Below are 16407 nucleotides of genomic sequence, written 5' to 3'. Positions count from 1 at the left end.
AAAAAAAAAAAAAAAAAAAAAAGAGTTTTTTTCCCCTCTAATTCTTCTTTCTTCTTTGTTCCTATGCTGTATTTCTTCACTCCCATCAAATTTCTCCCTGCATTTTCTTCACTGCTTTCATTTCTGATGAGAAGGGAATTGCCTGGTCTTCCTAATCCTCATGTTGCCTCTCCTAGCCAGCTGCATGAGAAAGCCCTGGAGCATGAAGACCCCCAACTGCGGCGGGAGTTGAGATGGGTAATTACATCAGTTTGGCTGGGAGCAGGACACCTGCTATAGACAGACAGCCACGTTGCTGGCAGGGTTCAGGGCTTCAGTGTGAATGAGTCGGCTTCTTGGCATTGGTAGACTAGAAAGAAATGAAGTCAAAGCCAGACCACAAGGAATCATTTTAGTGTCTGTAGCTGGAGGGAGAAAGATGACAATGGTCAGCATGGAAGGCCAGTATGTGTCTGCAGCAAAAGTCTGCTCTGACGTATTACATCTAAGAAAAGATCCATTTCACTATAAATCTGGTACTCATAATGTGATATAGACTCTAAGTCAGAAGGCAGTTTCCAAAAGAGGCAGTGAAAGGGAAGGTCATTCAAAGGTCATCCAAAGACTGCCAGGGACACAGTGTTGGGAAAAGCAGAGTTCCTTTATCCTGGGAATGGAAGTCTACTGGAGAGTCAGGATTTCCCATTGCAGACATCAGGGAAAGCAGCAAAAGGCAGAAGCCAAATGATTTTAATAGTCTGCAGGGCAATGCCATTATTTCTGCCCCTGGCTCCTACATTGATTCGTCTGCTAGCCTCATTATTTTGAGAAGGAATGATTACTAATGAGGATGCATTTGATTAATGGCAGAGCAGGATAACTAATGATGAGACGAAGCCTCTCATAGTTAAATTTTATTAGGGCTTCTCTTCCCCTTCCCAGAAGTGAAGAGATTTGTTTTCATGATTCAAATTTAATAAATAAAAGCTGCATGTATGTTACTTTCCTTTCACAGGCTCTTACTCTGCTAATGCAAAGACCAGAGTAGGGGCTATGACACAAAGTCAGAAAATAGGCAATGAGTTTTTGCCAGTAATATTTTAGTGATCTCCAAGCATATGAAGGATGGAACTTCCTAGTCTTCTGCTGTCTTGATGATTGCAGTTCTGAAGCACTACAGAGGGTACACTCTGGAAAGCCATGGTGTGGGGTTATTGAGGGAACACAGGCGCTGGGGTCAGACAGGCCTAGGATGCAGTTCTGACTCTACGTGGTATACCTGTGCCCTGGGCCAGTCTCAGGTCTCACCTCTAGCTCTCAGTTTCCTACTTGACACACTGGGATAGTCACATACCCCTGAGTTGTTGTGAGGACCACATAAAATAATGTGAAGGTGCTTTTGTGAGTTAACTGTAGAAACTGGGCCTTCCTGTTGTAAGGGGCATTGGAGCAAACAGCACAGGCCACCTTGTGTCAGGAAATTATGACCTGAACTTGCCCTGACTAACTCTGTGATCCTGAGTCTTCTTTTAAGTCTCAACATCTTTTCATACTTTCACCTGGAATATGGCAATGACAGTTCACATTTATTTGTGAAGAGCTTTTCAAAATGTCCTCATATACATGATCCCATGCGATGTATGATTTTATCATAGCAAGCCCTTAGTGAGGTTGGCAGCACCTAGTCTCCAGGAGAAGAACTGGAGGTCCAGACATCCTGACTTTCCCAAAGAAGTACAGAAAACAGTGAAGCTGGAGTCACATTTTCCTTCTACTAGTTCAGTGTTTTCATTTCATTATTCATGCCCTTAGGTGGCATGAGTACAGCTTATCTTCTTCCTCATCTTATGACCTCTGGTCAGTGAAGACGGCAAGACACTCAGTGACCCATCCTCACTCAAAACTGCTAAAAACATATAAGGAGGCTTCCTCTCATCTTCATTTTAGTCTTTGTATCTTGTCCAGAATTAAAAGGGAAAGTGCTCTGAAAACTCCCAAACCTCTAACAGATGTCATGTGTGATCATTTCAAACAGGTAGGGCTTTGTAATGTAAAGCCCTGGGCCAAGAATTGGAGAATTGGTTTCTATTTCTGGTTCCAAATGGAGCCAACCATTCCTTCAAGAGTCTCACACATTGAAGTGAGATACTTACCTTCTTGGGATGTACCAGGAGTGTAATCTGCAAATGTCAGAAAATGCACACACTGCCAGCAGGAACCCTACAAATGACCTTGAACAGCCTAAGGAAAGGTGCCAAGGAATTATGAGAATTATCATCTTGTGGCCTATTATTATAATGCACCATCCCAATATTCATTGCCGAGGAATGGATAAAAAATGAAATTACAAACCCTGGGGTTGTTAAGAGAAAGGAAGACCATGGTGGACCCCAAATTTGGCAATTCTTGTGAACCTTGATGTTGAAGTCACTGAACCTTTTTAAAGCCATGTAATCTGAGAGATATACATGTTTTATGATTTTTCTGATTCTAGTAAAATGTCAGTGACTTTTAATATGAATGTGGGAAATGTCTTCTGCATTTCTCACATCCATATTCTATTCTATCCTATTCAGAAAGAAGTAAACTTAATCTGGGTTGTCGAAGAATCAGATAAACATGGGGTATGTCTTTGCAGCCATAGCTTGTAAAGACTCCAGGTTTTTATATGTGTATGAGTGTCTATTTATACATACACATTTTATTTTTTGAACTTTTAAAGCTGAATATTTGACTACTTGTACATGAGAGTCTAAAAGCTCCTTTCTCTACACTGTAATGAGATTTTCTTGCCCTGTCCAGTGATACTGAATTATTTTCTGTGCTAATGTATAATCTGTCATATATTAAAGATATTATGATATCATTCTTTCTGAATGAGCCAATAACCACATCATTGTGTATGGGCTATTCCTTCCTTCTAATTGAACATTTTTGAGGCTCATGAACTCAACTTAGAAGGTAGATCCTCCTGATATACTGCAACTTAATTTCCAGACTTTCTATCTTTAGTTTTTTTTTTTTTACATTCTACATCTAAGTATTTAAATATTTCATAAAGGCCCTTAAAATTAGTAAAGTTTCAGGATACAATAACTGTACAAAAATCAGTAGCACTTCTATTCACCAACAATGTCCAGGCTGAGTGAAATGAAGAATACAACTGCACTTACAATAGCCACAAAGAAGATGAAATGCCTAGGAATACAGCTAAGCAAGGAGGTGAAAGATCTCTATAAGGAGAACTATGAAGCACTGCTAAAAGAAGTCAGAGATGACACAAATACATGGAAAAACATTCCATCCTCATAGGTTGGAAGAATCAATATCATAACAATGTTCATACTGCCAAAGGAATTTACAGATTCACCACTATTCCTATCAAATTACTAATGTCATTCTTTACAAAATTAAGAAAAACTATTAAAAAATTCATATGGAACCCAAAGCCCAGACAACCAAAGTAACTTTTAAGCCAAAAGAACAAAGCCAGAGACATCACACTACCCAACTTCAAATTATATACTAAAAAGCCACTGCAACCAAAACAGCATGATACTGGTACAAAAACAGACACCTAGACCAATGGAATAAAACAGCAAACTGGGAAACAAAGATGCACACTTAACAACCATCTAATATTTGACAAGGCTGACAAAAACAAGCAATGGGGAAACGACTCTCTATTCAATAAACGATTATAGGAAAACTGACTAGCCCTAGACAGAAGATTGAAGCTGGACCCCTAACCTTTCACTGTCTACAAAAATTAACTCAAAACAGGTCAAAGATTTAAATGCAGGACCTCAAACTGTAAAAATCCTAGAAGCCAATCTGGAAATTCTCTTCTCGACTTTGGCATTGGCAAAGATTTTTTGGCTAAGTCCCCAAAAGCAATTGTAACAAAACCAAAAATAGACAAGTGGGACCTAATTAAAGAGCTTCTGCAAAGAAAACGAAACTATCAACAGAGTAAACAGACAACCTACACAGAGTGGGAGAAGATATTCACAAACTAGGCAGCTGACAAAGGCCTAATATCCAGAATCTCTAGGGAACTTAAGTCAACAAGCAAAAACCAAATAACCCCATTAAAAAATGGACAAGGCACATGAACAGATACTTCTCAAAAGAAGACAAAGAAGTACTCAACAAACATATGAAAAAATGCTCAGCGTCACTAAGCATCAGAGAAATACAAAGTAAAACCACGATGAGACACCATCTCACACCAGTCAGAATGGCTATCATTAAAAAAGTCAAAAACAACAGATGCTGGTGAGGATGTGGAGAAAAGGGAACACTTATACACTGTTGGTAAGGAATATAAATTAGTAACGCCACTGTGGAAAGCAGTCTGGAGATTTCTCAAAGAACTTAAAATAGAGCTACCATTCGACCCAGCAATGCCATTAGTGGGTGTATACCTAAAGGAAAAGAAATCATTCTATCAAAAAGACACATGCACTCACATGTTCATTGCTATGCTATTCACAATAGGAAAGTCACAGAAGCAACCTAGGTCCCCATAAATGATAAATTTGATAAGGAAGAGGGGGCATATATATACCACGGAATACGAATACAACCATAAAAAAGAATGAAATCATGTCCTTTGCAGTAACAGGGATGTAGTTGGAGGCCTTAATCCTAAGCGAATTAACATAGTAACAGAAAACCAAATACTGCATCTTCTCAATTATAAGTGGGAGCTAAATACTGAGTACCCATGGGCATAAATATGGGAGTGACAGATATTGCAGACTACTATAGGGGAGAGAGGGAGAAGGGCATGGGTTGAAAAACTACCTGTTGGGTACTATGCTCACTACCTGGGTGATGGGATCTGTACCCTAAACCTCAGCATCATGCAATATTCCCATGTAACAAATCTGTACATGTACCCCCTGTATCTAAAATAGATGTTGAGGCTGGGTGCAGCAGCTCATGCCTGTAATCCCAGCACTTTGGGAGGCCGAGGTGGGCAGATCACTTGAGGTCAGGAGTTCAAGACCAGGCTGGCCAACATGGTGAAACCCCGTCTCTACTAAAAATACAAAAGTTAGCCAGGCACAGTGACACATGCCTGTAGTCCCAGCTACTCAGGAGGCAGAGGCAGGAGAATCACCTGAACCTGGGAGGTGGAGGTTGCAGTGAGCTGAGATCACGCCATTGTACTCCAGCCTGCGCAACAGAATGAGACTCCATCTCAAAAAAATAAAGGTGAAAAAAATTTTTTAAAAGCTCTTAAAATATAATTTATCATTACAAAATGTTGAATTTCTGCTTTTAAAGGGATTTCTCTTTTCCATTTTCTTGTCCTTCTGTGCTTGTGCATTTTCCTTTGAAAGCAGTTTTTAACTGGAGAGGAAAAACTGTTTGTTCTTCTGCATCCCTCACTCCTTCTGCACATCCTTCCCATCCCTGTGTCTGGAACGGACTCTACTGTTCTGTGTCCTGCACATGCTTGGGAACTTAGGCGCGCCCTGCTCTGGACCATTAGTTCTGCCACCTTCTCTTCTAGGACAAGGAAACAGAAATAGCGTGGAGAGCAAGTTCACTATTTATGTGTCTTTGTTCCATATTTCAGCCTCTTCATGTCACCTTTTCCTATTTGTCTTCCTTTCTTGCTTTCAGAAACTATTTTACTTTGTGCATCTGCCTCTTCTTGCTAAGACAGCTATCTTCACTCCAAAGTATGCCACCTTAAGTTCCCTTGTCCTTCCTCCTAGACATTCAGGAACCTGCTTGCTGCTCCTCCTTTCCCTGTATGTTTCCAGGCAGCCAGAACAATTTGCAATACTCCCCACACTTCCCACTGCCCCACCCCACCCCACCCGTCCTGGCCACATGGCAACCAAGAACTCATTCAAAGACTGGGTTAAAGTGAAAGGTAAAGGCCCCTGAAACAGGCTCCTGTTCGAGATGTCAGAGGCAATGTGTTTGTATTTTCTTCCTCCAGAGGCTCAATTAAAGTGTCTGTCAATGAACAAACTTACAAAAACAAGGAGAAAGGAAAGTGAGTTCCAGGAGTTCCTTGTGTATGACAGGTTCTGGCATTCAAGGGATCCCCAAATCTCCTTAAAATGAAGCCTGCCTGACAAAGAGCTCTTGGCTGGCCACTGCCCAGGAGAAAGACTCGGCCATGCAGGAGATCCAGACACAGCAATGAGCAAAGCCACAGAACTTCACAGAAAAGCAAACCAGGCCCTCCACACCTAAATATACACAGGCTGCCAGCCATCACCTTGCTCGTGAAGAAACCTGTACATAAAAGAGACAGACTGAAACACAATAGCTAAACAACCAATCCTGAAGTAAAGAGACATGATTCAGGAACCAGAAAGATCTTAAAATTCCTACTTAGTATTCTTAAAAAGATTTGAGAAGATACTGCACCCAAAAGATACGAATCAAGATTGCATGAAAAGAATGATTAGAGGACAAAATAACCTCTTGAAAATAAAATAATATGATTACCAAGCAGAAACTTCAATTGGAAGGATCAAAGATAAAGTTAAAATGGAAGATAATAGGAAAAAGATGCTGGGCATGGCGCATCCACCTATTAGGTCCATTATCGGACTGGTGGGTATTTCAGATAGAAATTAAAAACAGAATACGAAAGTGAAAATGATCAGGAAAAAGGAGAGCCTCCTGTCACAAAGTCTTGTGACACTCCTCTGTGCTCTTGCCTACAGCCCTGCATTTGCTCAGTTCTCTGGAGCACTACCTTGTGAAGTTGGCTGGGAGCATCTGGTCTGCTGCACTTTTGAGGATTTCTACAATTTTTAAGGGACAAGGTTTTAAGAAATAAAAAAAAAAATCCCATAAAATATTCGTGAATGTGCTCATTCTATCTCTTTCCCTAAAGTTTTCTAATCATTAAAAGCACCACTAATGCTACCACGGCCTCCTTCACCACCATAGCCACCAACACAGCCACAGCCACCATTGCCACTATGGCCCCCTTCACCACCATAGTCATCATCCTCACCACAGCTACCTTCATCACCACAGCCAACATGACCATCACAGTCACCATTTCCACTCCAGTCACCATTTTCAATCACAGCCACCTTTAACACCATCTTCACCATGGCCATCACCACAACCACAGCCACGAGCACCAACATGGCCACCTTCACCACCACAGCCAACAACACAACCACAGCCACCATCCTCACCATAGCTGCCTTCATTACCACAGCTACTACAGCCATTTTCACTACCATAGCCACCATTCTCACCACAGCCAGCAACACAATGGAGGTTATCATCCCCCTCACCGACGCCTTCATCACCCAACCAGTTGGAACATTACCATCAGTCACCATCCTCTCACTACAGTCACCGTCACTACCACAGCCACCACAGCTACCTTTACCACCATAGCTAACAACACAACCACAGCCAGCACCCCCACCACGGCCACCTTCACCACCAGCTACCTTCACAAGCACAGTTACCTTCTCCACCACAGCTACCTTCATCATCACCCCCACCATAGTCACCAAAACAACCACAGCCACCATCCTCACCACAATCACCCTCACCTCCAGAGCCAATATCACTACTGCAGTCACCTTTACCACCATGGCAACCATGGTCCTCCACAGTCCCTTCATCTCCACAGCCACCATCACCACCACCGCTAACATTATTATGATCTTGATTTTGACATATAACATCAGACTTAATTACATGTGAATTCTGGGGAGGAACTGAATGCAAGCTTTTCTCCTCTTAAAAAAAAAGTACTTACTAAGCAACTAAATAGTTTCAACGAGATTGCAGAAGACATGTTGAACTTACCCAAGGGGTCAGATGTAATCACTATGTTTAATTTCAAAACTAGTTTCATTTATTCCTTAATAGATATTCCAAAGTCTGACTCTTACCCAACATCTGACAAAACTAAATGGGGTTACTTTGTATTTTAGGAAAGTAGTAATGTTATATTTCTTCATCTTCCATAAAATTAGTCTAAGTGGGTGAGATTTTAACAATGCACACACAGAAAATCACACATATGTTCTACTTTGACTATAAAGAAAAAAATGCTTGTCACTTAATTTCTAAATGCTTTTGATCATAATCATCCTACTTTTCCCATTTTTGTTTTTCCCTGATCTTCCCTTGCTGAAAGTTGTCAAGACAGCGGACGAGGCCTGCGCCTTACTAATGTCAGGCTGAGAGTGTGAGAGAGCCACTGCTCCACATGGGCCAATGGCTTGCTGGCCTAAGACAGCTGGTCCTCAGACTAGATTTAACACTGTTCAAAAGCATCAGCTTAAAGTATTTAGGAAGAAGCCTTCTGACAGAATCATCATTAGTCATACACACTTTTACGATCAGCAGTTTTTAATGGTATCCTGCTGTTATCCAAACATTTATTAGTCCTGTCAATATGATTTACACAAGGCTTCAAAAGAATTCTGATTTTAAAAGCAGATTATTCAAAAATTATGACATGTTGACCTATCCTCATAAATGAAAATAAAAATACTGCAAATTTACGTGTGAATAAAACCATAATGAGATATCACTACAAATGTACTACAGTGATGAAAAAAGACAAACTGACCATGCCAGTGCTATCTGATGAGGATGCAGAACTGGAGTTTGCAGATAGTCCTGAGGGAATGTATGATGCTACAGACACTTGGGAAAAGACGTTGGCAGTTTCTCTGAAAGTAAAACACACTTGCCATATGACCCAACAATCGTATTCCTAGGATTTACTCAAGTAAAATGAAAAATTGTGTCTAAGCAAAAAGCCTGTAAGTGAATGTTTATAGCAGATTTATTCCTATTTGTCCCAAACTGGAAACTATCCATCCACTAACTATTGACTAGACAAACAAACCACAGCTCTTTCTTATGGTGGAATACTACTCAGCATCAGAAGGAATGAATGTCTGATACGTACAGCAGCATGGATCAGTCTCAGATGTATTATGCTAAAGAAAGAAGCCCAACTCAACAGGTTGCATACTGTTCAATTCCCCTTATATGATATTCTGGAAAAAGAAAAACTACAAGGGTAGAAAACAGAGCAGTGGTTGCTGGGAGTGGGGTTGAATCAAATGGGGCAAGAGGGAATGAGTGATGGAACTGATTTATATATAGATTGTGGTAGCGGTGGTTATGTGACTGTATGCATTTGTCAAACTTCACAGAACGTATGTCTAAAAAGAATATATTTCATTGTATGTAAATTTTACCTCAATAAACCTAATGAAAGAATTCAGTGTGGTAACCTGAAGAAAAATAAGAGTTAAACATATGTATAGTCTTTACTTGTACACCTAAAGGTACAAATGAAAGTCAAAAGCCTCACTATCCCTGAGGCAGAGACAAGATAACTTCACTGCCAGTTTATGATCAGGTAAAGGCTACTGTGTTACCATAGATACAAGCTGTTATTCTCTTTTGTATGAAACCTTTCATATTATACATTGTGGCTCACATGGTGCAGGGGTAAACTCAGAAACATCCAGACAAAGTCACCCAAGGGTTTTTCCATGTTAGGAACCCTGCCCATAGCGTTTTCTTCATGAACACATGAAAAACTGTGTGATGTCAGTGAACATATCCTTAAGGGGTTAAAGAAACAAAGGTTAGAAACTTTTGGCTAAACTTGAAGGCGATTCCAAAAGCTGTCTGCTAGTCCTCAGGTCATTAAGGCTCTTTCTTTTTTTATTGTTTGTTACAGAAATGATTTCCCAAACATAGACTGTGGAAATGGTGACATATGGGAGGCTGACCCCTCCTCTCTCTGTCATCTCTCATGTGAAACCATGATTTTCTGATTTATAAAGTAGATAGTGTGGAGATTGAAGGTAGGTTTTAAAGTCAGGCTAATTCTTTGTGGTGGGATTCAAATTAGTGAATTGTGGTAATTTATTCACACATGGTAGGTCATGACAGAAATAAGACTTTAAAAAGCACCTATATTTTAAAACTCTGTTAAAAATGTTCTGCCGCAGAGATAGCCATACATCTGCCTAACAACCAGTAAACATTAAAATCATAGCAGCCACTAGGGACCTAGTGCTTTCTGTAGGTTAAGGAGGCACCACACACACCTCTTAGGCCTTGGCTCTCCCGCTCCCTGTCTTGCTTTTCATGATCCAGGATCCCACACAGTCCAGAGCTCCCACAGACACCATGCTAGGCCTGCCTCCAGGCCTTTGTCTATTCAGTCCTTCGTTTGACATAGATATTTTGACTGTCTACTATGTGTCTGTTATGGATTGAATTGTGCCCTGCCCCCCAGCCCCAAATCCAAATGTTGAAGTCCTAGCCCCTACTGGGAACTTATCTGGAAATAAGTCCTTGCAGATATAAGTAATTAAGATGAGGTCATACTGGAGCAGGTGGGCCGCTAATCCTGTATGAATTGTGTCCTTATAAAAAGCAGAAATTTGGACACACACACATGGAGAATGACAAGGGATGATGAAGGCAGAGAGCAGGGTGATGTGTCTACAAGTCAAGGAAGGCCAAAGATTGCCAACCAACCTCCAGAAGCTGGGAGAGAGGCAGGAGTCAGACTCTTCCTTACAGCATCAGAAGGAACCAACCCTGCTCTTAGACCCTAGATCTTGGACTTGTAGCCTTCAGAACTGTGAGATAATACGTTTCTGTCTCAACTACATTTTTAGTTATATAAAGTACATTTCCTACTGACAAGGAGATGCTGAAAAGAGATGAGAAGCTCCCTTAACCGAATCCCTCGTTCAGGAAGATGGCTCAGGTGGTGATTTGGAACACTGCTCCTTTGCGGACCAGGCACGTGGCTCCTCAGTGCTTCTGCAGCCCTGATGGAGCAGCTCGCCCTCGCCTCCTCTGACTTCTTTTTGATTTGAATCTGCAATAACCTAAAATACTTTATATACCTTTAAAGCAACTGGGATAATCTTTTCTAGAGGGAAAGAGGGAGAGTTGTGTAAAGTGTAGCATAGTTGCTTTTGGGCTAGGTCTGGCGTCATGGCCTTTGGGGAAATCAATGGCCTCTCATCTTGAGAGGATTTTCCTTTGGGGAAATCGATGGCCTCTCATCTTGGCGAGGGCACCGACAGACACCCAATGTTGGGGCATATGGACAACCCCAGAAGTCTCACACAGCAGCTGTTACATCGATTTCCAAGTCCAGAGACCTGAGCAATAACTGTAGTGACATTTTCCTGGCTGGCTCTGACCTCTGAATCTCACTGATTAGTCTAACACACACAGTGAACATCAACCAGTTAGGACTCTAAGCCAAAACTCAAAAATTGCTTTAAAATGGCAGGAGATGTTTAAGACATAATTTGTGCGAGTTGGTCATTAACTTTCTCACTTCCCAATCCATGATTCTTTTTTATACTCTCCCTCTCAATTATTTTTCCCTGTTAGGCTGATGCTTCTGTAGTAGTTACCTCTAATCACTAAGATACTTCTGTAGGCAATCCATGCTCTGGATGTTACATAGCAGTCAATATGGATGGGGGAATTAAAAAAAAGTGGACTCTCTGTATATTAACTTTCCATCATTCTACTTATATTTCCCTTGTTTAAATAAAAACAATCTTTTTTAAAGGAAATATTGATCGGATTTGTATATTCAGAGGAGTAATTTAAAAATCCCCATGATGATAATTTATGCTCTATTATTCTAAGGTAACTCAAAGGCCCCAACACCTTAAGAATATCATGTACCAATTGAGGTTTTCAGATACAAATCTGGCTGTGAATCTTTGACTCTATTCCCTCACCGCCAACAGTCAATCTCCCCCCTCGTCAACATTTTATTTCCCACAGTACCTGTTCCTTTTCCATCCTCCAAAGCCCTCAACTTTCATTTCCTTTCTAACAATTGCCATAAATACACATCTTTAAATTCAGTATGCCAGGATGAAGTCTGGCACTCTTCAACAGAAACACAGCTATTGTCCTGTTTCTAAAGTTACCTGTCTCCCAAAACTCTGATGCTTCATCTGTTCCATCAACAAACATTTCTTAAACACGTAATGTGCTCATAGAACCTGACTAGATCTTAAGTGCAATACAGGAAAAGTGATTGGCTTGGCTTTTCTCTAGATTCTACCCTTCCACAAACAGTTATTAGCACTTTTCTGTCCTAACAACTTAGCTTTTTGGTTGTCATTTCTTCTCCTTCACCCTTTCCAGCATGCAGCTGCCTTTCCATTTTCATTTAATACACATATCCCTTTCTCTCACAAAACCATCTGGGCCAGGTACCTGCTGCATGCCTTGCATGGTTTGCTGCAGGAACTGCAATTGCTGGTCCTTGGTGAGGTTCTCTTCTGTTCGGAAAAGCTGTTCTTTTTCTTGTTTCAGCAGCTCCACCTCATTCCTGTAGGCATCCAGCTGCCAGCGGAGACTGTCATTCTCCTCTTTCAGAGCATAGGCCTGAGCAGCCAGAGCTGAAGGACAAACAGAATGAGTTCAAGTGAGTTACCTTCTTGCTTAGCTTGAGGAGGCCTTCTGTGGGAAAGGGAGTCTGCCACCCAAGTTCTTAATGTTTGTACCAGCTCAGAAATAAAAGCAGAATGCCTTACCCCGGGGCTGTCTGTTTTGTAGTCAGTATGCATCACTTTTATCGATTCCGTTTGTCCTGTCTTATGTATGAACGTTTCTTATGGGCACGGGATTAATTCCTCCCAAATCCTTGTCCCTTGACCTCTCCCTCAATGCTGGGCACCCTCACAGACATTGGTATGTGGTGCTAGGTGGTGACAACATTCAGAATTCCAGGCAACAATCATATCTGCTAAATATTGTCTTCCCCCTTTCTACAGGATTGCTTAGCTCCTTGGAGGGTTGCTTTCTTTCAAATAATCAGCAGTTCTACAGGTTGAGACATGCGGCAGCCTCCCAGGGGACAGAGGAATTTATATGCACACCATTCCTTCCTGCTCTACTGCTGGGACAAATTGCACAGATTGTTTTCCTCCAACTCCTATCAGAATGGGAACCTAGTTCCATCTGTTTCACCAACAGATTAAAACTCTTTTCCTCTACAAGGCTGAGTGGTTACTCTAATACCTCTCCCTGAAACCCCCAATTCTCCACATTTAGATTCAGACTTCATTCATATGTCCATCTTATTAAGAAACCAAGACAGTTAACTCGGGGTCTCACACATCTCAAGGTTTCAGAAATAGCCGAAACCGAAAAAGAAAACAAATGGTACAAAACAAAGATTCAGGGTAGGGAATCCCTTTCCCTAGTTTCTATCTTACTGCTTAGGGGGCTCTCTGAAAATCAACATAGCCTGCTGGGCACTCACAAAGTACTGGACCATGAGCTTTGTATGAACTCACTCCCTTCATAGCCCCATCAAGCCTGTGATGCCAGTGCTGGTCTTATCCCCATCTTTACAGATGAGAAAAATGTGGCACAGAGAAGTTACGTAACTCATCCAATCCCACAAAGTAAGTAGCAGAAAGCCTTCACACCCAGGCTGCAGGCAGGCTCCAGAGTCTCTGCTCTTGATTACATCGGTCCATGTGTTCAGTTCTTACCAGGCTGTTCAAAACCAGTCTCACATTCCCCCACCAACTCTCCCACCAGTCTCCCTTTAATCTTCCCCCTCACAGAAAAGCCATTCCCCACTTGTGTAAGCAAGAGAAAAGTGAAAGAAAATTTGAAACGCTTGTTACCAGAAACTTCAAACATGTAAATTCCAGTAGATAAGGGCACGGTGTGGAGCCCACTGCACACCAGGGCGTCAGTGCATGCACGTTTGCAGCCCCTGTTGCCCGTGTTAGAGGACCGAATCAAGGTCGCCTCCTGGGTGTTCTACCCGCACATTACAGTTCCATGGTGATAAAGCTTTACCGAGGTGCTCTGAGACCATGGTGAATTCTCTCCTCAAATATCAAACGTCAAATTATGTTAATAATAGTTTTATAGTTGAGTGTTTCACAGTATTCCATCTTGCAAAATAATCTCTCTGTGGTACACACTGAACTACTAATCAAACAGAACATGTAATTACCCAGACATTTCCCTACCTCAAGTCAGTAGGGATCAATTACTTAACAGGCATTTACTGCATATTTACCTGTGCTCAGGTCTGTGTGGGCATCTCAGACCACAAAAAGAGGAGACAGAATACATCTGTTCTCTCAAAGAGCTTAAAATCTAGTAGAAACTGACACATTTAAAAAGAAATGATTGCTTTCAAAGGAAGAAAGGATAATGTGATGTCTGGAATACAGCAGGCACTCAATAAACGTTGGTTGAATGAATAAATGAATAAATGAGTCTAGATGCATGACAAAAAAAAGTATCCTATAGGAGTTCAGAGAAGAGAAAGAAAAATTCAGACTGAAGGAATAAATAAGGGCTTTGGAAGATGAAAAACCCAAGAACTTGGGAAGGATGTCTCTCAGTCAGGAGCCAGAGCATAAGCAAAAGCCCAGAGATGAAAATGAAAGGTAGAATACTTGGGGCAAGAAGGAGAGAAACTTGACCAAAAGCCAAGCGTTTGCCTGGCAGCAGTGAGAGAAAGGTGATCCACGTCAGGTGATGGGAGACGATGGGGAAGGTTAGGTTCAATGGAGCGGCCAATTGAGAACCACTGACAGTGCTTGGGGTGGTGGAAGGACATGATGAAATTGGGATTTAGGAACATTAGTTTGGCAGTGGTGCATGGAATGAACTGGAGGCTGAAGAGAATGAATAAAGGAGATTTTATTTGGTGTATGTGTGTGCAAAACCAAGGAGCAGCCACATTTACGGTTTTCAGAGACTTACTCATAAAATCAGAAATTATCCAGCATGTACCCCACGGCATGAGCCAGTGCTTTCTAACACTGCAGCCCAGCTTCAGATCTTGTCCACACCCTGAGATACCACCTCCTGACAGCTCCGTTTACCAAGCCAGAAGGAAATGGTTATGAGGAATCATTTGTGAGAGGGATGTTGTAATAGGGCAAAATCACAGAAAATGCAAATGATGAAAAAAGTGTTGGCACTACACAGGCACATTACTACATTTAGTAGCATTCAAAGACACTTAAGTCATTTCCTTAGGAAGCTCTATTTGGCCCTTTTTCAATTCAGAGTGGCATTTTTATTATCATAACTGATAGCAGGTGTTTGTGAAGAAATCGATTAGTATGCAGGGATGGAAATTACATTTTCCAAATGAATTGCATAGTCTGCAAGATATGCTGAAATCTGTATAGCAAAATGCAAGCAGCTATAAAGCATGTGCCAGCAGCATTATTTAAATAAATTATCTGAACATAAATACATACAGGAAAGTATACCATCCATTATTTTAGGGGATCTCTTACAAACCTATGGAATGGTACTGCTGAGAGTTCTTATTCTTGGCTAAGCCAAGTGACCACAGTGCCTGCTAAGCAGGATATAATATTGTTTGCATTCCCAGAATAGGAATGTGATATCATCATATTAAAAAAAACCTGTAACAGCTGTAATTCCCCCCACCAAAAAAATAAAAAAAAAATCAATACCATAGCAAATCCCATCAACATTTTATAATGGGGCACATAACTGATTTACATTCTTGATTAAATGATTTCAAGCTTGATTTTTACAAAAAAAATTTCGTTACTCATGTGGCAGCAGGTAGTTATCTTCTAAAGGGTGAGAAATTGTATATTGACTCCACTTAGCTTCAGGCCACCTGTTTGTAAACATCACTCGGTGTCATACTGCAGCCCTGAATCTATTCCTCAGACAAGCCTGCCTGGAAGAGGCTATGTTATGTTTCTTGGGCCAGAGCTCTAACAGAAAAAAATCCTAATAATTTCTGACTTAATCTAATTTCTCAGTGTATTAAAAATTCAGAAATTGGAAAGGGCAACTCTTTCATTTCTCTCTTTCTCTTTAGTTCTTTCTGGAATACCATACTAAATTAAAGAGTTTTGGAAAAATGTGTCATCAAGCTTCCATGATAAAATTTACCTTATGAGACTGTACAATGAATCCACTATCCAAATGAGCATAAGGATTAAAAAAAAAGTACAGTGTGCACCTTTCAGTAGGAATTCCTAAGGAGTGCACCGAGCGCCAATAAATGGAATATCTAAGAGACACCCCATATGGATTACCAATTTCCGCTAATAAAAAAAGAATAGAATTAGGCTGGGCGCGGTGGTTCACGCCTGTAATCCCAGCACTTTGGGAGGCCGAGGCGGGTGGATCATGAGGTCAGGAGATCAAGACCATCCTGGTTAACATAGTGAAACCCCGACTCTACTAAAAATACAAAAAATTAGCTTGGCGTGGTGACGGGCACCTGCAGTCCCAGCTACTCAGGAGGCTGAGGCAGGAGAATGGTGTGAACCCAGGAGGCGGAGGCTGCAGTGAGCCGAGATCGCACCACTGCACTCTAGCCTGGGCAACAGAGAGAGGCTCCATCTTAAAAAAAAAAAAAAA

General features: G+C 41.2%; 1 protein-coding gene across 1 annotated transcript in view; it reads right to left on the bottom strand.

Moving 5' to 3' along the window:
* ENOX1 (ecto-NOX disulfide-thiol exchanger 1) overlaps positions 1–16407 on the bottom strand; it is a 251289-nt gene that overhangs the window by 85116 nt on the left and 149766 nt on the right. The window contains 1 exon segment of the mRNA XM_017871019.1: positions 12229–12413. Within this exon segment, the coding sequence (XP_017726508.1) occupies positions 12229–12413 (185 nt within the window).

This window comes from Rhinopithecus bieti, unplaced genomic scaffold (assembly GCF_001698545.2).
Source record: "Rhinopithecus bieti isolate Rb0 unplaced genomic scaffold, ASM169854v2 scaffold_5273, whole genome shotgun sequence".
NCBI classification, from domain to species: domain Eukaryota; kingdom Metazoa; phylum Chordata; class Mammalia; order Primates; family Cercopithecidae; genus Rhinopithecus; species Rhinopithecus bieti.
Note: the sequence above shows the minus strand (reverse complement) of the source record. Positions and strands in the feature narration are given on the sequence as shown.